Source organism: Pogoniulus pusillus, chromosome 25 (assembly GCF_015220805.1).
Source record: "Pogoniulus pusillus isolate bPogPus1 chromosome 25, bPogPus1.pri, whole genome shotgun sequence".
In the NCBI taxonomy this organism is placed as follows: domain Eukaryota; kingdom Metazoa; phylum Chordata; class Aves; order Piciformes; family Lybiidae; genus Pogoniulus; species Pogoniulus pusillus.
In genome coordinates this window covers 124,911-146,364 of record NC_087288.1, presented here as the reverse complement: position 1 = coordinate 146,364, position 21,454 = coordinate 124,911, and the positions used below count along the sequence as shown (strand labels likewise).

Below are 21,454 nucleotides of genomic sequence, written 5' to 3'. Positions count from 1 at the left end.
TGAAATGTAGCTATAGCTTAAGAAATAACTGACTTCAATAGAACTCTGGAGTTGTAATCAGTGTGTGCCCATGCTGCCTGCCTGCTCAGCCTAAGTGCGAGTGTGCACCTCAGGAGCAGATGTTGTGATGGCTGCAGAAACAGCCTGTGAAGTGCTGAGTCGAGATGCACAGCCCTGTGCTCAGAGCTGGGGCATGTGTCTGAGTCTGCTGGCTGAGGGATTGAATTCCCTCTTTTGCCTAACTTCAGGCTGGGTTAACTTTTTCTCACCATCTGGTGACTCGGTTTAGCAATTGCACTCTGAGTGTGATGGAAAAGCTCAGGTGTGAAAGATTTGAATGGCGTGAAACCACAGATGGCAGAAACAGGTCTTAGCTGCTTGTGTGCCCTAAGGAGATAGTCGTGGGTTCTGTTGTGACAGCACTGGGGAGTGACTGGGGGAAGAGAAGAAAACGTTCCTGATGATGGTAGAAAAGTGGTACACGACCTGTTTGAGGTCATGGCTGTGCACTGCTCTGTTAACTGTGGGAATGCAGTGTGGAGCTCCCTGCAGTAATGGAGCTTTTTGTCCAGTTCTGTCTGCTTCCCACTGTGCCCATCTCGGTTGTTACAGCTTCAGTTTTTCTTTCAGGATTGTCATTAAAAGGTGACCTCTCTTTCCTTCCTTGCTGGGTGTGGCCCCACAGCCCTGCCCTTGGTGTTCTGCAGTAGCATCAGGCTCAGGGTGCCACCAGTCTGAAGCAGCAGCTGCAGGCTGTAGGTACCTCCTGAATCTGTCACGTTTCTTTAGGATGGCCTCACTCTGTGTAGCTTTGTTTGCTTTTGGGCATATTTTTTCTTTACATTGCATGTTTTTCACATGAGCTGTGTCACTGACGTCAGTGTCCTGCTGCATTGAATTGTCCTTTTGTCTTGCTGGGAACTGCTGCTAGGTCACACAGCAATCAATGTGTTCATTTCTCTGTACTACCTTGGACACGTTGAAATGTAGCACTCCTAGATCCCACTCTTGCAGGGTTTTGCCTGGCTTACTTCATTGCTAGCTGAGTTAACAGCTCTTTAAAAAGGGGAGAAGCAATTTGTGTGAGCTTGAAAATAATTTCCCAGTGTTACTGCTGAGGACTTCAGATATCTGGAGGGGAAAGAGTTTTCACACCCTTTGCAAACCCTTAGATAGTGAGTCATTGCAAACAGAACCACTTGGTCACTTGCCTGCCCCAAAAGGATGGTGTTAAGAACTTGAGAACCTCTAAGATGAAATCCTTCTCCTCGCTGTGAAGTGAATGTCTATGTGTGGAGAGGGTAACTTGCTTTGGCATCCGTTGGAAGCTACTGTAGGATATTGGATTTTGTGGGGGCTGCCAAGGGTGTTGTGAGTATTTCACTGAGTGATTCAGTATCTTTTGGCAGCACAAAACTCCATTTGTGGGAGTTTTAGCGTCTCCAGGTGGTGTCTGCATGGTGTGTATGTGACACGAATCAGTGGAGCTTGTAGCAGAGTTAACATTTCCTGGAATTGACCTCTAGGGTGAAAGTAGCTCACAGTCTGGGTAACTGACTGGGCCTGAGCCAGTCGTGTCACCCCCTTGTAACACTTAGAGACAGCAAAGTGCTTTCAGTTTTGTGCCATGCTTTTGGGAGTTAAAGGTACCTTGTGTCTTTAGGGACTAGATCCTGCCAGCAAGTGGCTGAAATAAACATCTTGAGCTCCCCTTTTCCCCAAGCTCATTTTTCTTCAGTAGAGGAGTTCGTAAGTCCTGCTTGTTCAGCAGTGAGTATGCAACTGAATGTACTTGTTTGAGAGCAGATAGGACAGATCTGGAATGGAGTTTGATTTCTGGCTTCTGTGGGCAAATGTTTTCTGTTTGTCAGAGAGGAGCTGTGTGGTTTCATAAGCTTATTTTTCAGAAGGGATTGCAGTTTCAATTGTGAGGGCCATTCCTTGCAAACTGCCAACATCTGGCAAATGTAAGCATTAAACCCTACATGTTGATAGGGTATTGTTTAAAATAACTTGGGTTGCATTTGTAAGCAAAACATGATCTCCCTGCATGGATGACTTAGTGTTAGAACCAGGTTCATCTTTAGCAGTGACTTTGTTTTAGGTGAGCAATGCTGCCAGCCAGAAGCTATGTGGGAGCCTTCTTCTGTGCACTTGTGATAGTCACAGAAAATCTGTTCTCTTTGTTAGGGAAACCAAGCAGGTGACTTTGATGGCAGAGCAGCTTTTTGTAGTGATACTGAGGGTTATGGCATCATGCTGCAGTCTGAGCTGGTCATAATTTTGCTGCTGTTGGAATGGTTGTCTCGGAGTAGAGGCTCTGATAAACTACAAACTGTAGTGAGAGCTCTGGAGCATCATGCTGCTTGAAATGATCGAGTTCTCCCGTTTTACTCTGCCCTAGAGAGGACACACCTGGAGTATTGGATTCAGTTCTGGGCTCCCGAATTCAAGAGAGGCAGAGAACTACTGGAGAGAGTCCAGTGGGGAGCATAAAGAGGGGCCTGGAGCATCTCTGTGTGGAGGAAAGGCTGAGAGACCTGGGGCTGGTTAACCTGGAGCAGAGCAGCCTGAGGGGAAATCTTCTCAATGCTCAGCAAGAGCTTAAGGGTGGAGGTAAGAGGATGGGACCGAAGTCTTTTCAGTGGTACCCAGAGACAGGGCAAGGGGCAATAGACACAAACTGGAGCCCAGGAGGTTCTGTCTGAACTTCAGGAAGAACTTTGCTGTGAAGGTGCTCTCCTTCTCTGGGGAGACTGCAAACCCACCTGGACATTGTGCCCCTGGGCCAGCTGCTGTGGGTGACCTTGCATTAGCAGGGGGGTCGCACTGGCTGATCCCCAGAGGTCTCTTCCAAGCCCTGCTGTTGTGCGGCAGTGCCACAGAGCCTGTTTTGCGCAGCGGGGAGTGCCTGGGGGCACTGGTGTGCAATGGGGCAGACGTGCCACAAGGGGGCGCTGCTGGTCCGGCCGTGCCGCCTGGCGGCTCCAGCTGGCGTTCGCCTTTCCCGAGCAGGGGCTGAGCTTGCTGCGCTCCGCAGCTGAGTTCAGTGCTCGGTGGCTCTCGGAGCAGTCGTCCGTGCTGGCAGTAGGCAGTGTTCTTCAGAAACCAGAACTCAAATGGAGCTTTTGGTGTTTTTCCCATAGATATTTCAGGTAGCTGTTTTGGAAAGGCAAATGGAACACCGATAGAAATGCTGTCCCTTGTCCCAGCCTGCATGAAGCATACTCTGAGGTGGTAAGCATGCAGTTCCTGTTGCTTACCTTGCACAAACAATCCTGCAGTGATCCAGCTCAAATGCATATGCTGAACTGACAAATCTTTTCTGAAAGACTTATTTGTCCTTAGGCAAGTCAGAGTTGGTGCAGTGTCTGCTGTAAAACAGATGCACTCACTGCCATGTTGCAGATTGTAGCTAGGGATCAGGCAGCCACAGCTTGCCTGGGGGTGATGTTTATTGTGTTATACAAGGTTAGTTTGGAGTTGTAGGTAAGATAGAGCCTTTCTGGGGTGAAAGACTTCTGGGTTTGGCATTTCTGTGCCAGAACTTGAGGAAGGATTGTTCAGAAGGGATTGTAGTGATAGGACAAGGGGCAATAGTTTGAAGCTGGAGCAGGGTCAATTTAGGTTGGCCATGGGGAAGAAGCTCTTTACAGTGAGAGGTGAAATACTGGAACAGGTTGCCCAGGGATGAGGTTGAGGCCCCATGCCTGGAGATATTAAAAATCAGATTCAGTGTAGCCCTGGGCAGCCTAATCTACTTGGAGGTGTCCCTGCTGACTGCAGGGAGGTTGGACAAGATGACCTTTGAGGGTCCCTTCCAATCCAGTGCAGTCTGAATCTGTTGGCTTGGTGCTGCTGAGGATCTCTTAGGCATTACCCATTTTAGACTTCAGATTAATCTCTCTGATGTTAACGACCCATCACAGGAAGTTATTGAGTTTTGCTAGAGGCCCAGGGATGAATCAGTGGACTGCACATCTTCTCCACATGGCATTCTGTGTTTTCTCCAGCTGTCTATTCTGCAGGGTAATAATTATTCTGATTGCAATCCCATATGACAGCAGGACAGTGCATATCTTCTGGTATTCTTGATTTGGGCTGGAGTGAGAAATGAGTGCAATAATCTACTTGCATTTTGTGGTGAAGATTATAATTTCAAACATAGAAGGCAAGACACTGACTTGAAGATAGGTGCAGATTCTCACAGAATTCACAAGCCTACAGAAAAAAGTACTGTTTGCCATGCTGACATTGGTCGCTTAGCACTGAGTTATTTGTCTGGAAGGGGACTCAAAAAATGATAAGGATGGTTTGAAAACGTAGTTTGAATAAATGATTTTTGGAAGTGAGGAGTGTGTGACAGCTTGGATGTGGAATTTGAAATGAATCTGGCATGATTAGGTAAGGTTTGTCCTCTCCTGCCTTTACTTTCAAGGTATCCAACCTTAAAATCATCAGTCCTGCTAAATGTGCAGGTCAGTGAGACCTGATAAGATGGTAAATGTTGGTGAACCTTCAGTAAACTGTGCAATACTTGGATAGAGAGAAGTGTGGGGGTTTGTCCATCACATGGACACGATGAGCTGCAGAGAGAAGTGTGTTTCTCATCTTGAGTGTTGACTTAAATTGTTCCATTGTAATATTGTGTGCTGTTTTGATGATTTCAGGAAGACTTAAGAACCCACACGACAGGCTCTGCTGAAGATTTCATAAACAGATGTAAAGCTTAATGTGTGGCTGACCTTGGACAGGAACTGTGCTAGTTTGAAGCAAGCTAGAATGTTTTGGTAAAAGAACTAGATAACGGGCAGTGAAATGAAAACAATTGATGTCAACTTCTCTCACAGTCTCACTGAGAACTCTGGGAAGAAGAAGAAAAACATTCTCCATTTTGTCTCTCACTCTTGCTTTTGCCTTAGACCGAGACACATCTTTCTAACATCACTGCTTTCTAACCCTGCTCCCTAACCTCTTGGCTGCACCTCTCTTCTTCCTGAGAACTGGGGTAAGGTTGAGAGGGCAAGGGGAGGTGTTGGGGTGGTTTGAGAGCCCCTCCTGGGGACTCAGGTTTCTGGGAGGGGAGTTGTGCTTTTGTATTGTTTATCCTTTGTATATTTCTGTATATATTGTAAATAGCTGCTGGTAAATTCTGCTAGCTGTAAATAAATTGCTTCATCTATATTCCCAGGGTCCGTCTGAGTTAGCTGGGGCAAATTCAAAAGTGGGGGGGGGCGGGGTAACCCCCAAACCATCACAGGAACCTTGAGTTCAGAGTGAGATCAGCTAATAAAGGAGACCATGGATGCAAATTGTAGGGCCATGAAACTAGGCTGATTATTTTGTCTGGTCAGCTGTGTTGTCTTGTGAAAAATGCTCTTCACGTTCTTAGGCTTTGCTTGGGTGGGTTGCAGATGTCTTTAACCTGTATCTGTGTCTCTTCCCTATAGCACTGGCTGCTGTGGTAGGTACTTATGGTCCCGTGCTGAAGTGAGCAGCTAAAGCAAAACCCCATTCTGCAGTTCAGTTACTAAATCAGCCATGTCATGTGCTACATCGTGTTCCTTGGTTACTTCCAGGTGGGTTTTCAAGCAACTCTATGACAAAGGGTTGGTGTATAGAGGTGTTAAGGTCATGCCTTTTTCAACTGCATGCAGCACTCCACTGTCACACTTTGAGTCTCATCAGAATTACAAGGTAAGTCAGTGTCTGTGTGCATTTGATGTTGCCATCAGAATGCAAAGAATGGTTTAGATTGGAAGGGACTTCAAAGCTCAGCCAGTTCCAGCCCCTTGCCATAGGCAGGGACACCTCCCACTAAAACAGGTTGCTCAAGGCCTCATCCAGCCTGGCCTTGAACACCTCCAGGGAGGGAGCATCCACAGCCTCCCAGGACAACTTTTTCCAGAGTCTCACCACCCTCACTGTGAAGAACCCTTTCCTAACATCTAGTTTGAATCTCCCCTCTGCCAGTTTAAACCTATTACCCCTTGTCCTGTCATTACAAGACCTTGTAGACAGTCCCTCCCCAGTCTTCCTTTAGGTCCCCTTCAGATGCTGGAAGGCCACTATAAATTCTCCTTGAAGTTTCCTCTTCTCCAGGCTGAAAAGCCCCAGCTCTTGTAGCCTGTCCTTATAGCAGAGGTGCTCCATCCCTCTGATCATCTTTGTGGCTCCCCTCTGGACTTGCTCCAACAGTTCAATGTCCTTCTTGTGTTGGGGGCTCCAGAACTGCACACAGTGCTGCAGGTGGGGTCTCAGGAGAGCAGAGTAAAGGGGGAGAATCCCCTCCCTTGCTTTACTGGCCCCACTGCTCTTGCTGCAACCCAGCACACAGTTGCTGTCTGGGCTGCATATGCACACTGCCAGCTCATGTTGAGAGCTTTTCACCAACCCAGACTCTTAGGTCCTTTTCCTCAGGGCTGCTCTCAGCCATTCACCACCCAGCCTGGATTTGTGCTTGAGATTGCACTGATGCAGGTGCAGGACCTTACACTTGGCCTTGTTGAATTTCATGAGGTTGGCCTGGGCCTGTTGGCTTGAGTTGTGATTGGAAAAGCTTTAGTAGTTTCATCTTGATGGCTCATCAGCATGTTATTGCACTCTAAAGTAAACAAATCTAGGTAAAGGAATTAGATTTCAGGATATTTTGCCATATCAGTAGTTTATGTTGATCACTTGATCGCAGCCTTCTTGCCAGCTCTACTTGGTTACTTTTTACTTAGAGATATATTAAGTACATTGTTTTATCCTGGTAAACTACTCTCACTTCCAGTATGAGCTTTCCAGATGAGTGTTGCACTGTGTTGGATTCTTAATGGTAAGTAATTAGAGGAGCACTTCTGTCTCTGCAGATCTGAATAGGAGGAAAGTCCTTGGTAGAGTGGAAATCTTCTGTGAGGGGAATAATAAGCATTGTCAAAGACTGTGTTGAATGGTAAAGCAGTAGCAGAGCAGCTCCTCTAAGACTCATCAAGTTAGATTGGTAAATCCCATTCAATGTTTTACCTAAGCTAATGCATGGTGTGCTCTGTTTGGTAAGGTGTTCCTTTAAAAACAAATCACTAGATACAGTAAGTGCAGCTTCTTGTTTGCCTCAGCTTTCTGTTCGTGTATGTGAAGGCAAGATTATGTCCCAGTTTGCCAAGTTTGATGTTAGTTTGTGAGAGGTTTTGTATCTTTCCAATCCCCTTCCAGGCTGTCAGACCCTTACATCACAAATCTTTCTCAGATACTGTTCCAGCAGAGAGCTAGCACAAATTGTACATCTGCTCTTTTTTAACATCTTGCCTTAAAAAGTCCAATGTGCTGGCCAAAAAGAGTGGATTTGAAAACAAATGTTTAAACAGGTTTGGAGTGCAATACAGTCCCTAGAGCCCAGAGCTGTTACTGTTGTGGAGGGGTATTTGAGCATACTGAAGAAAAGAGGTTTTGTGATTTAGAGCAAGTGAAACCTGCAAAGATATCCCAATCTTTGTGACTGAGAACTGAAATAATAACTTTACTCACACTTTTTAACTGGCATTTGGTACAGGCTCAGATGAATGAGTTTTCTTCAAAACAAAGACTGCTCTGGGGAGGCTTTTTTTATGGGGGGGGGTGTGCACCCCTTTCCTCTAGAGCAAAGCTCTTTTCTCTTGAGTCTTAATGAAATATTGAAATGCTGTTTCTTACTCTAGAATCAGTAAAGTGTGTGTGTGGTGGGTGTTCTGCTTTGCCAATTCATGCAAAAAATGTATTGTTTTGCCTGCTAGAGGTGGTGTTTTGGAAGCTGAGAGGTTGAGGATCTATGAGCTGACAAGATTTCTGCTTGGCAAGAGCAGCTGTTCCTGGGTGGAAGGCAGCTGTTCTCTTTCTGGCTACAGAGAGCAGGCTGTGGCTTCTGTTCTTTGATCCTGTGAGCATTGGGACACAAATCATGAGAAACAGGGCACAAGAAGCATGTTAGGAACTGAGTTAGGTGCCTAATGTGCACTTGAGTAACTGGTGTCAGCCACTTGTATTGCTTTGAACTGAGAAGAAGCGTTGTCTTCAGGTGAAAGCAGGCATAATTTGTGAAGAGATGAAGCAGTTTAAGTGCCATTACTTAGCAGTCTGGATGTGTTTTTTTCCAGTGGCTTGCCAGTTATTTTTCTCTACCTGGTCAACTTGGTGCTTCAGAAAACAAAGTGAGTAGCCTGTGGTGGTGTTTAACAACTGGCAGAGACAGAGCTGTAGGGGTAGCTGCAGCTTTGCTTGCTATTGAGTGTGGTTCCAGAGTTATGCAGTATTTATGTTTTACAGTTGGCTGCACCAGATGCTCACAGAAAATTCCCTCTGGAGCAGCCCTTGGCTCAGACATAAGTAGCTGCCTGTCCCGTGATGCTATGAACTGTTCCCCAGTGCTGAATGGAAAGCAGAGAGCCTAGCACTAGGCATGGTGAAGGGAGAGATCCTGTTTATCTTCTCGGGGGCTGTCTGCTGGCACCCATTTTCTTTTGGCATTTAAAGTTAAGAGTGAAAATGTCACATTTGCAAGGTTAGACTTGCATTTCCTATCTGCATTTCATAATAGATGCAGTGTGAAGGGACTGAATTGGCTTGTACTTGCCTGAAAAAACAGGGCTTGCTTGTGACTTCTCAAGGTGAGTTTTATAGGAGAGCTGAAGAGGTATCCTTCAGTGACATTTTTCTGAAGTATGGACATGCTTTTATTTTTAAAGGCCTCCACAGCTGGCTGTTTTGGGGGGTTTTGGCCCTTGTTAACAGCAGTTTCTTAAAATAATACATCTCCAGTAATGGCTGTTCTTCCTATTCCCTGACTCTGGAGGGAACAGTGGGAAAAGACTTTGTGTGTCTGAGAGACTGCAGGTTTTCTTGATGGCTGAGATGGATTATAAACTTTTACAAGGAGATTCTAAGGGGTACCTGAGGAAACCTGCATTTAACTTTTTGTTTTGGCAGCTCATGGCTAAAATATCACTGCTGATCCAAATTTGTAACCCTATGGCTTTGTTGGACTAACAGTTTGCACTGGTATGGTGGAGGAATGTTGTCACTGGTGTATTCTTCAAACTCTCTTATGCTACCTGTTCAAATTCTGCCACTGTGGGGATGATCTAAGCAGGCTGCAAGAGAGGTTTTGTTGGATGACAGTAGTAGTTGCTAGTTCTGGGATTGTTACCTTCTCACTAATACATGCAGTGTAATGTTTTGCCCTCTCTGGTGTTTGTCTTGTTTTTAAGGATGCTCAAGATCCATCAGTGACAGTGAGCTTTCCACTGGATGAAGATGCAAGTGTTTCTCTTGTTGCTGGGACCACGACTCCTTGGACCTTGCCCAGTAATCTGGCCCTTTGTGTTAATGCAGAGTTGCAATATGTAGAATGGAGAGGCAAGTGTTAACTGAAGGGGACATGTAATGAACATTTTCTTCTTTGAACCCTGTGAATATGTACTTCTGTTTTTCTGGATAGGCTGTTTTAAACTGGGTGCATAGCAGTTTGCTGGCATTGAATTAGTATTTTGAAGGATGAGGATTTCCAGTTGCTGAGCTCTTCTTTTACATGCATTGTGAGGACTGTTCCCTAAAAGTAGCACACCTTTTACCTGTTGTCTGTAAGTCACACTGGATTTGGGAGCTGAGGAAGTGTGACTAGGTGTTGCCAGCTTTTTTAATTCCCTCCTTTCCTGGGGCTCAGGCTCCTAAGCAGATATGACAGCTAAGTTGGAGTAACTGAACTGTACTCTTAGCTCATAACAGACTCAGGATGTCATATGCTAGTCTCAGCCTGACTCACCTTTCAGCTGCTCACATTTTCTGACTTTTCAGTGTACATTCAGTAGGGGGAAACACCCCCAAAAACCCAACAAAACAAAAACAAAAGAGGGAGAAGATATTCAAGGTAATGATGGCATTTCCAGTGCCAGCATGACCACATGAATGGAATGTGTGCCTAAGGTGATGCTGAATAAATCAAGTTGCAGATGCCTTTACAGTGGACTCCATGTGTTTGGGTTTTCTTTATTTGAGGAGAGGGCTAAATATGTTTTGGGTATCCCAGGTTTTAACATAAATGTAGTCATCTCAAAAAGCTTATTGTGTACTTGCAGAAATAGCCTACATCTGTCTGAGAGGCTGAGTTGTCGGGTCTGAGCGTCTGGCCTGCTGTCCACTGGTGGGATAGTCACCCTAATGAAGCTGGTAGAGTGGTAGTCAGAATGAGCTTTGCCATTGGGTGTCTCTTAAAATGAAATCTAGGCATCAAATTGATTGGAAGTCTCAAAGGCAGCATAAAGTAGAATGGTTACCCCTAATGTCAGCTTAACAAGATGGATTTTAGGGAGCAATTTTCCTTCTTCCAGTTGCTTCCCTCTGTTTTAGTTACTGCTTTTCTTTGTCATAATGGTAATAGATGAGGTGGAGTATTTCTGCCTCAAACTGGAAACCACAGTGAAAATCAGTCAACTGGATTTCACCCTGTGCTTTCTGTCTAAACTTTTGAACAGTATTCACTATGTGGCTGTGTGAGGAAGAAGTAGCTGGGACCTAACTGTGGATCAGCAGGATTATTCTGAGCAGTTTTAGATCTAATATGATACCATCTTGTCTAAATGGAAAGGCTTTGTAATGATCATAATGAGGGTATTCAGCTGAGATTTGTGTAACTGTTTGTTTTCTTTTCTATTCTAGAGAGTGCCACAGGACAGATTTCCATTTGGATGGAATCCAGGCTGGTAGCACTGCACAAACCTGAAAGTGAATAGGAAATACTTGACAGGCAAGTACAGAAATGATTGCACACTTGTTAAGCTTCAGTACTTTTATAGGTCAGAAGTTAGATGTTTTAAGAAGTTGTGTTTTGCCATAACCCAAAGATTAATTTCCCTGCCTGAGTGTATAGCTCACAAAAATCTGTGGAAGACATTGACATTTCCTAGAGCAACTTGGTCTTGTACATGAAGCTACAGATTGAGGAAAGGTTTCATTGGATCACTGTGGGGGGTGTGTGTGTGCAGTAAAGGTTTCTTAGTCCTTCACTTTCCTCTGTGCTTTCTTAGATAGTAATTTAACAGTCTCAGACCTTCTCTGAGATTGTCCAAATGCTGAACACTTCTAAACATTGTGTAAATATTTGGAGGGAAGTGGGCAAAAGGAAATGCCACTTGTGTAGGATGGTCTGGTTGGTGGCAGTTGAGGCTTTTTGAGGACAACTCAGTTCAGTGGCAAAAAGTTATTTCTTCGCTGAGTCAGCAGGGGGGACGCAGGTATTAAATTCTGTAGCTCTCAGACACAATCTGTGGCTTTTCCATTGTCAGGCAGTTAGGCCCCTGAGGGGAAAATGAATGCCATTTACTCTATACCAGGTGGCTGGGTGAGGTCAAGGAATGAACTTAATGAAGTCTTTTTGTATCTGAAGTCATCTGAACTTCCTGAGTACTCTCAACTTTCCCACTCTCCCTCAAGCCTGCCTTTTTTTCTCCCTTTTCCTCCAGATGCAGATGGGTAAATTTTTGTGAGAGCACAAGTGGGACTACTTCTTTGTTTCACTGATGAGATGACTACCATCTCTACCATAATACCTTCAGCTGTTTTGCATAGATGGATTTGTCTTGGTGTATTGCCCCATTTTTGGCCATTGAGTGGCTTGTTGTTTTATTTAGCAGTGGTAAAGATGAAGTGATTAATAACAATGTTTCTCCCTTTGTGTGGTGTTTCAGGCTACTTGCTTATTAAGCACTTTATTTCTTTGTCCTGTTTTTTTTGCTGTTGCCTCTTTTGGGATTCTAGAGAATCCAAATGAGGTTTCTGATCTCTTGAGAGTGAAGAATTGCTGTAGTGACTTAAAATGAGTCTGTTAATACTCTAACTTAGGTCACAAGAAGGCAATGCTGTGTAAATGTTCAGCTTGAAGTTCAGGATTTTGATAAAAGTATTTCAGAACTCAAAAGAGAAAACTGAGGATGTGATCTACAATCCTTACCTGTCACTGACTTGTATGAAATAAGAGTGTAACTACATCCTCATTTTTTTTAAGCTAGTTTTAGTGCTTCATGTTCTGTGTCTGAGTGTTCCCATATGTGTGGCTGGGCACTAGGATGCTTTTCTCTCATCTGATCCCGATTAAGCACCTCAAACATCCCTAAGCCTGTTTGTGGTATAAAAATACATAAACCATCTGTGAAGCTGTGGCTTAAAATAGAAGTCTCCTCTTTTCCTAGTGGCTATTTTGTATGCTGAGCTGAAGAGTCATGCTCTTTAACTTGGCATTAAATGCTGCTTGAGTTCCTTTCTGTGCAGTGAAACAGCTTGGAAGGGTTCCTCACTTTGAAGTAGTCCAGTGTTTCACGGTTTGACCATTGTTTTGGAGGATGTGGATCAAGAAGAGTGTAGGGAAGGACTGCAGCTGTTACACCTTCAGAGAGCTATCCCATCTGTTAGATGGAGTTGTGTTTTAACTAGACATTTTCCTGAAGTGGATGATTCTAGCACTTGGAAGAGTTCTGAGCAGTGAATGCCAGCCTATTGCTGTCTTTGTCCACTGCTTACAGGGGTCTGAAGAGAGAGAGTTCTATAGGCTCTCTCTGTGTCTTACATCTCTTGTTTGGCTCAGTTGGTTCCTCAGTCAGTCCAGTCTGTCTTGAGTCTTTCTCTGAGATGCCTGTGGAGTGTTTGGATGCTTAGTTTTAGAATAAGGAACGAGGTATCCATGCTTTAAAAGCTGTATCACAATCTCCTGTGCATGTAACTTTTAGGTGGCTTGGATTATGTCATTAAGACATGTTACAGTTTTTGTCCAAGTCCAAATTGCTGAAGAGGTGTAGAAGTGGGAAGCAAACTATTGAGAAAATACTTCTGTCTTCACTCTATGAAGTCCTAATCTCTGTAGGATGGGGAAAAAGGAAATAGGAATATATAGCATTTCTACCAGCTGTCTGAAGAGTTCCTCTTAATTAGTTTGTGTCAATTCTTCTCCTCAGGTTTCCTGGCATTGCTCTTAAAGGCAAGAAATATAAACCACTCTTTGACTATTTTGTTCAGGTAAGACAAACAAGTTGTGTTGAATATAGGATATAGAGCAGAAAAAACCCTCACCTTCTACTCCCTCTACTCTGACCTGGTGAGGCTGCATCTAGAATGTTGTGTCCAGTTCTGGGCCCCTCAGTTAAAGGACAGGGAGTTGCTTGAGAGAGTCCAGTGCAAAGCCACAAAAACGATGAAGAGTGTGGAATCTCATCCTCATGGGAAGAGGATCTGGGGCTCTTCAGCTTGGAGACAAGGAGACTGAGAAGTCACCTCAGGAGTGTTTATAAGTATGTAAAGGGTGAGCACCCAGAGAATGGAGCCAGGCTCTATTTGATGATGCCCATGACAAGACAAGATGCATTGGGAAGTTGCATGGAAACATGAGGAACATTTTTTCAGCCTGAGGATGACAGAACTCTGGAACAAGCTGCCCTGGAGGGTTGTGGAGTTTCCCTCTCTGGAGATATCCAAAACCTTCCTGGATGCGTTTCTGTGTGATCTGGTATAGGTAATCCTGCTCTGTCAGGGAGGTTGGACTGGATGATCTTTAGAGGTCCCTTCCAACCCCTGACATTCTGTGATCCTGTGAAAACAAACCAAACCATTCTCAGTATTCCCTGCTCATGTTATAAAAATGTGTCCTAGTAGCATACTCTAGGTTGTATTCAAGTAGTTAAAAATCTTAGTGAAAGACTGAAAAGCAGAAATTTAACTTTTTTTTCTCCTGTGTTTTGTTTCTTAAGCTTTAAATCCTTTCACAATAAGAATTCAGTGATAACTGATAGTTTGTGTGCAGACAAATGATCCCATGTGGCTAAATCAGCAGTGTTCTCTCGGCTTTGTCTGTTGAGCTTGTTGTCTGCCTATGAGATCTACACATGTTTCACTCACAAGAGAAGGGCAGGCACCTCAGATAAAAGAGGTGTGAAGAGGTAAAAGCTTTTGCTAAAATGACTGCAGATATTCCTGTTAATTTTTTTTATGGATGTCCTCCTGTGCAGCATTTAAGCTTTGCATAAGTCTCATGTGGTGAGCAGCACTGCAGAGGAGACTCTGAAAAATGGATGAAAGTTTTCAGTGAATTGAAGTGGATTACAGTACTGCTGGACAAGCAGCTGTTAACTCGTGTGAGGGATTTGGTCATTAGCATTTGTATTCAAACTTGTGCCCGAGTCAGCAGAAGTGAGAACCTCTGCAGGGAGCAGGACTGTTATTGCTAGAGAAAGGTCAAGCACTGCTGAACCTGAGAAACAGGAGTGCAGGTGTAAAGGCTTGGAACTGATCAGTGTTTTGAGTCCTGCTGTACTTCTGAGGAGCAGATGGGCATCTATTGGTTTTCTTTTTAGAAGAGATATCTTATCTCAAAACAGCTCTCTTCAGAGCAAGCCAAAGCTGTTGTTTGGTTCAGCTGTGACTGCAGTAAGTTGGTGGGTTTTGTTTACTACTTGTCTGTTAAGGAATAGATAAGAGCTCTTTATTTTTTGCTAGCTGAGGACACCACAAATTGTCAGATCTTTTCTTAGCCATTTTTTTCCTTTTCTTCTTTTTCTTGTTGTCACCTTCTCATCCTCTGGAGGAAACAAATCAAATCAATGACTATAAAAGTGAACTTCTTTGTAAAATGAGAAGCTACAGTGGCTATAGGAAAATGCAAGGAGACTTCTGTATATAGAATCTCAGCAGCTGTTGTGGTTGTATCCTTGCTTTCAGGAGTGTATTGATTTGTAGTATGTGAGGCACAGAACTGTGCAAATACATGTGGCTTGAAGAGTAATTGACTATTAGTAATTGAGGCCTTCTGGAGAGGTCTTGGTCTTAATCACATTTGATGCTGTTTAAATGAAGTGTACACCCTGGATGTTGTAGCTGTTGTGAGTGATTAAAGAATGTTAGTAAGGTCATATTTTACTGTGTCACTTGTTTTTGATGCATTTGTTTGCTCTAGGTGGGTGGTTAGTGGCTCCTGCACATCTTGAAGAACTCTGTTTTGCTGTGTCTATGTGTATGGATATAACTATACCTGTATATATGAAATCTCTGTGTTACAGTGCAAAGATAAAGGTGCCTTTGCTGTGGTAGTAGACAGTTACGTGAAGGAGGAAGAGGGCACAGGCGTTGTACACCAGGCTCCCTATTTTAGTGCTGTGAGTATGAATTGCACATCTGTAACCTTAATTTTGTTCCATTGTGCATTACTTGACTTTCCAGCTACTGGGGACTGGCTGTCAGGGTGACTGATAGTAAACAATCTTCTTCTTTGCTGCTTGAAAGGTAGGAATAAGGAGTACAGTGTAGCACTGTGTTCTAATGAACTCTTGCATCCTCTCGTGCCCTCTGTATGCTGCACTGGGGATTTTAGGTGTCCCTGGATTGGATTATTGTGATATGTGAAGTGAGCCCACCACTGTCTCTGAGTGTTATTTGCTTTAGGTGTGGTGTTTTGTTGTTTATTTTTCCCAAAGCTGTAATTTATAGCTTAGGGAAGAAATGCTCTGTTGCTCTGATAGTCAGAACAAGCTTTGCTAAGTGACAGGTTCGGATGGTAACAGTGGTTTTACACAGCACACTGCCCCTCTTCAGTGTTTCCATTTCATTGCTCATTGGGCTTTTAGAGAGCAAAAAATTGCTTTGCCTGCTTTTGTACTGAGACTTTTTACCTTGATGGGAAAGGGTTTTGTTGCACTCCTGTTTTTCTGTCGTTATTGTTCTTTTCCTCTGTCTGTTCTGGTGAAGGTTAAGAGGGATAATTTTTCATGGATAGAATTGCATCAGTTTTAGACAGATTAATTTAATGCATGAGTTTAGACTCGTTGTTCTTTTTGGATAGTTTCCTGTCTTCAGCCATTATCCAAAGATGCCCTCAAAAGAACTTGCAGTAGAGCTGCCAGCGCCCTGCAATCGGCAATCCTTAGACCAGGAGCTCTGTTGTCATTCCCAGAAGCTGTTGGCATTTGTGATAGGCCTCTTGATATTTGTGTGCAATATCCCATCCCTTTCTGTCTCTTTTGTATGCATTTTCCTGGAGGGTGCATCCATTATGGTGGTGTTTCCCTTGTCGAGATGAATGCAATGTGAAAAGATGCCTCAGCTTCATAGAGCTGTGAAGAAAGAAACTTAGACTGGCCTGTGTGTTACTGGTTGATAAAGAAATCCATGGTGGCTGGTAAAGTGCTTAAGAAGGCTAAAGCCTTACCACACTACTTGCACCTCAGACATTCTCCTGTAGCTCAATCTTCCAAGTACTTGACAGAGCTGCTTTTGAGTCAGGTCCTCTTGTTGTAGGAGATGGAATAGGAAAGGAACAGACTGCTAATAGAGAAAGAATTGTGGGAGGTATTTTCCCTTGGCTCCTCTGTTGCTTTGTTGCATATTTGCACAAGACAGTTCAGTTGTTGGGAAATGTAACTGGCCTGGTAGAGCAAGGATTGTCTGCCCTCTCCAGTGGTTTTGTTATAAGCCCACAGGGATTTGTGTGAACACAGGGGGAAAAAAAAGGCATGTTTGACTCTCTCTTGTGGCAAGTCAGCAGCATGCTTTTAAAATAACCTCTCAGAGTATCAGTTCAATACACTGCAGTGGAAACAAATGCATCAAATATTTCTGTGAGGAAGAAGTCCACCAACATCACAAACAATGTGAGGAGCATCTTGACTTTAATGCATCATAGCCCTGAGTCAACTGGCTGCAGTGCCTTTCAAAGGAGATTGCACAGTATATGTTGGTACTTCATGCTGCTGCCTCTTTCTCTTGGCATGCATGTGCTTCAGTTTTCACAGCTTGCTGACAATTTTTGTCCTGAAAGACTCACAAAGGGTTCTGGGTTAGGTTCAGGAATTCATTATTGGATAGCAGGCTCTGCATGGAATACCTAATGTGTGTATTGGCATTAAGTGTTTGCCTTTAGATAAGCTTAGCTGAAATAAGGGGGTGTGAGAGTCTGATCCTCTCTCTTGTTAATCAACAAAGATAAAGATTGCATCGTCCCTCCTTAATCTTGTTACTTCTGGGACTCAGACTCAGTGCTTGGCCCAAAAGCTCAGAGATGCAAATTAACAGACAATACCTTTGAAACTCCTAGACCTCACCCTGGCTGGACTGCCCAGGAAGCTTCCAACTTATCTCAGCTGCCCCCAAGGGCTGTGTATGCAGGGTGTGGACAGGTGTAGCCGAGAGAGGGCGGAGGCCCTCCCCCCGGCGACGCCGGACCCCTGCGAATGTGTGAGAATGCACAGGAAGATGCCCTGGGGGGGGCTGCAGCTGGACACTGAGCAGAAAACTGTATAAAAAGGCAGGAGAAAGGCCTGCCAAAGAGTGGCATCCCCACCAGACCAAGTGTGGTATCCCCACCAGTGGTATTCCCACCGCACCACCAGTGGCATCACCAGCAGACAGAGTGTGGCCTTCCCAGCGGACCACCATTCCCACCGGACCAAGAGTGACATCTCCATCGGACCACCAGTGACATCTCCACCGGACCACCGAGGGCAGACCATCACCAGACCACCAGAACTGCACACCACCTGAAGAACCTCTGACAAACTCCGCAGAAGATCATCCCTGGGCCACGCACCCGTCTCTCTCTCACTCCTTCATCTGTGACTGAGGGTAATATGCTCACAGCCTTTTCCCCTTCCCTGCTCCTTCTTTTCTTCTCCATCGATCTCTTTATCTTTCTCTCTCCCCCTTCTCCTCTCTCTCCCTCTGTTCTGATCTTTCTCTCTCCCCCTTCTCCCTTCTCTCCCTCCGTTTTGCCCAACCTTATCCTTTAATAAACAGTTTCATGGTGATATCTGGTCTCGTTTGCACCTTAATTTCACAACACGGAATCCAGAAGAACTGGTCTAGCTCCTCTGGACAGAGATACTGTTAATCTCTGCTCCTGCGGACCTTGACATTTTTTGGCGTCACGGACAGGATTCTGTGTAGTGAAAGTATCACCAGGAAACTGTTTTATTTCTGACGAGTGTGTCTGAGATGTACTCTGAGAGCAAAGTGAATGCTTGTGGAGCAGTGTGGGGATTCTTCAAATGCCTAAATGTGTCTGCGTTCCCAGGAAAGAATATTTTGGGGTACAAGTGTTGATTTTATAGTGTGACCTTCCCGAGAATTCTTAGTACCCTGCGGTAAATAGGAAATATTGTGTAAAGTGTGTCCTCTTGGGGAGAGCTACCTCCACAAGAAGTCTAGTAAAATTGAGAATATTGGTAAAGTGTGTCCCCTTGGGGAAAGGTTCACAAGAAGTCTAGGAAACTTGTGAATATTGTGTAAATTGTGTCCTGGGGGAAAGAATTTCCCCCGAGAAGTCTCTCTGTTGGTAAAGTGTGTCCTCTCGGGGTGACTGTGGCTGTCCTCTCCGAGAAGCTAGATCTCTGCGTTCCCGGGAAAGAATATTTTAGGGTACAAGTGTTGATTTTATAGTGTGGCCTTCCCGAGAATTCTTAGTACCCTGCGGTAAATAGGATTGTGTAAAGTGTGTCCTGGGGGAAAGAATTTCCCCCGAGAAGTCTAGTGAACCCAAACGGAACAGTTTCTCTGTTGGTAAAGTGTGTCCTCTCGGGGTGACTGTGGCTGTCCTCTCCGAGAAGCTAGATCTTGGTGTGATCTCCCTGGAGGAATTTATTGTGTGTTTTTCTAGGGAACAGTGTTTGTGAGTGAGCTTTCTCTGAGCAGTTTTTGTAGGGAAGGTTTTGAGGTATAAGGTCTTTGTGTTGTTGTGACCTCCCCGTGGAGCTCTTACCTTAAAGGCAATGGCCACGGTGGAGAGGCTTTTCTGTTTGTTGGAAGCTCACGGTGCCCGCCCGTCCGTGGAAGGGCTGGGCTGGGCCCGTGAGAACTGGAGTAACTGTCAGAGTGTGGCGGACCGGATTGTGGCCCTGCAGAAAGAGGCACGGCCAAGTCGGGAAAGGGCAAAGCCTTCATCTGTGCAGTTTTGGGTGCGTGTTTGGCTGCTTCAATAGATGAAAAGCAAAGCCAAAACGGACGAGAGAACAAACTCATTTCCTCCTTGCAGGAGCTGGTAGATTCCCTGCAAGGGCATATTGTAACTTTAAAGGACGAAGTGGCAGATCTTAAGGATAGATTAAAAACAGAACAGAAGTGGCAAAAGTGGTTTTTGAAGGAGGAAGAGTTAAAGCAGACAGAGCCTGCCTCCATATACCCCCAGGCAGAACTGGCAGCAGCAGAGGAAGCTGCGGCTCACATACGTCCTCTCATTAAAACTGAGATGCTGTACGAGGATGAGGATGGCACCCCTGCCATCACAACCAAAGAGATACCCTTTTCTTCCACTGAGCTGGCCAAACTGCGTAAAGAGTTTACACGTTCGGCTGGAGAGTCTGAGGTGGAATATGTATGGCGTGTCTCTAGAACTGGAGGGGATCAGATTAGGTTAACAGAGGCTGAAGCTACCGGCTATTGGGGTGCTAACGTGTTCCTAACTACGGGAAATAGGAGTGGTCCCTGGAGCCTTACTCAGCGAGCAGCTTTCTGGGCTGGGGGCTTTGATTCAAAAGAGAGAGGAGAGCCTCTAGTTCTGAGGGGAGGCATGAATCAGATAATGGAAAATGTGCAGAAGGCAGCTTGTTTGCAAATGGTCTATGATCGAGAACTGAAACATCATTTTGAATCGCCCCTTTCTCTCTTGGTGGACCCAAAGCGAATGACTCCTTTGGTCAGGGGACTTCCTGACTCCCTTAAGATGAAGGGCATCCAGCTTCAAAAGGAGATAGCTGACACCCCACTTACCTCCCGAATACAAGCTGCTCTGAGGGAGAACTTAACACCCGGGAGGAACCAGCCCGATGGCAGACAATGGACGTGGGAGGAGGTGGCCAGAGAGCTATTAGATTATGCCAGGCAGTATGGGGTGCCTGAGGAAGTTCATAAACCTGAGCCTAGAGGCTTGAGGCATGTGGAAATTAATCACCCACTGCCAAGTGCAGATCCCCGGAGCCAGATGCTTCGAATCCCCAAACGGCACTCGACTGGGGGGAGGGAGCACCTGAACACTCGACTGTATTGGTGGGGGCTAGGCCGGAAGAAAGGTATCCCAAAAGAAGTGATTGATGGGTTATCTTCAGGGCAGTTGGAAATCGTTGTAAAAAAATGGCCAGAGTCTAGCCAGAAACTCGAACCCACTGCACCCCCCTTGATAGACTTATCTGATGTGGGGAAAGGCGTGCCCCCTTCTCAGCCTCAGAGGAGCTGAGAGCTTCACCCCTCTGTGGTGAGTGGGGGAGGTGAAGCCTAGAGATCTGTGAGCTCACCAATCAATTGCAAATTGTACAGGGTTTGGGAGGTGGATTTGGTTTGTGCCTAGCTTGGCTTCAAGCTGAAACAATCAAAGGCACTTACCGGCCCATTCAAAGCAATTAGCTTCACCTGGGCAGGCTCAGGGAGCCTCTCTCTGGGTGGGGGTGCTTTGCCCAGATACCTTATCAGTACCTGAGGGAGTTGACTAAAGATTCCTTGAGATATTGTCAGAAGGATTTGTTTTGATTCCAACTGTTGTCTACAGATTGATGACAATGGGAAAGTAGTGAGACAAATATCTTCTGGGATTCGAAAATTAGCTCATGTACCTGTCCAGACCTGGGAAGGATGGAATATGGACTGGCTCTCCTGGCTTCCAGGGGGACCTTGGGTTAAACAGATGTTGTTTTATTTGTTATGTGTTTTGGCATTGTTACTTTTCTTGCCATGTATCATTCCCTGTTTTATACAACTGATTCAACATGTAGTATCCAATATGCAATTTGTATCCACTGATGGTGTGAAACACGTTCGGGCCATTACCCGATCAAAACCCATGTCTATTGTGAAAATTGTATAAAACTTCCCCATTTTTCCCCTAAACCTTTCCTTTTCCTTTCTCTCTCTCCCCCCCCCCTATCCTTTTCCCTCTTTTATCTTTGTTGACGGGGTGATGTGAGAGTCTGATCCTCTCTCTTGTTAATCAACAAAGATAAAGATTGCATCGTCCCTCCTTAATCTTGTTACTTCTGGGACTCAGACTCAGTGCTTGGCCCAAAAGCTCAGAGATGCAAATTAACAGACAATACCTTTGAAACTCCTAGACCTCACCCTGGCTGGACTGCCCAGGAAGCTTCCAACTTATCTCAGCTGCCCCCAAGGGCTGTGTATGCAGGGTGTGGACAGGTGTAGCCGAGAGAGGGCGGAGGCCCTCCCCCCGGCGACGCCGGACCCCTGCGAATGTGTGAGAATGCACAGGAAGATGCCCTGGGGGGGGCTGCAGCTGGACACTGAGCAGAAAACTGTATAAAAAGGCAGGAGAAAGGCCTGCCAAAGAGTGGCATCCCCACCAGACCAAGTGTGGTATCCCCACCAGTGGTATTCCCACCGCACCACCAGTGGCATCACCAGCAGACAGAGTGTGGCCTTCCCAGCGGACCACCATTCCCACCGGACCAAGAGTGACATCTCCATCGGA

The 21,454-nt window shown here is 45.2% G+C and overlaps 1 protein-coding gene across 40 annotated transcripts in view; it reads left to right on the top strand.

Annotated features, from left to right (window-relative positions):
* The window catches only part of LOC135186459 (isoleucine--tRNA ligase, cytoplasmic-like), a 52,853-nt gene that overhangs the window by 10,535 nt on the left and 20,864 nt on the right, over positions 1-21,454 (top strand). For 16 of the 40 annotated variants that reach the window (XR_010306915.1, XR_010306934.1, XR_010306930.1 and 13 more), the window contains 5 exons: positions 5,580-5,697; positions 9,225-9,372; positions 10,672-10,759; positions 12,960-13,020; positions 15,054-15,149. Coding sequence is in view for 1 of the 40 variants with exons in the window: in XM_064164089.1 (XP_064020159.1) it covers positions 5,580-5,697; positions 8,115-8,168; positions 9,225-9,372; positions 10,672-10,745 (394 nt within the window). In the remaining 39 variants the exon portion in view is untranslated. Of the gene's footprint in view, positions 1-630; positions 760-3,146; positions 3,238-4,922; positions 5,009-5,579; positions 5,698-8,114; positions 8,169-9,224; positions 9,425-9,572; positions 9,597-10,671; positions 10,760-11,474; positions 11,698-12,959; positions 13,021-13,748; positions 13,938-15,053; positions 15,150-21,454 lie in introns of those variants that run through there. The other 24 variants (XR_010306914.1, XR_010306913.1, XR_010306906.1 and 21 more) reach the window with 18 other exon arrangements.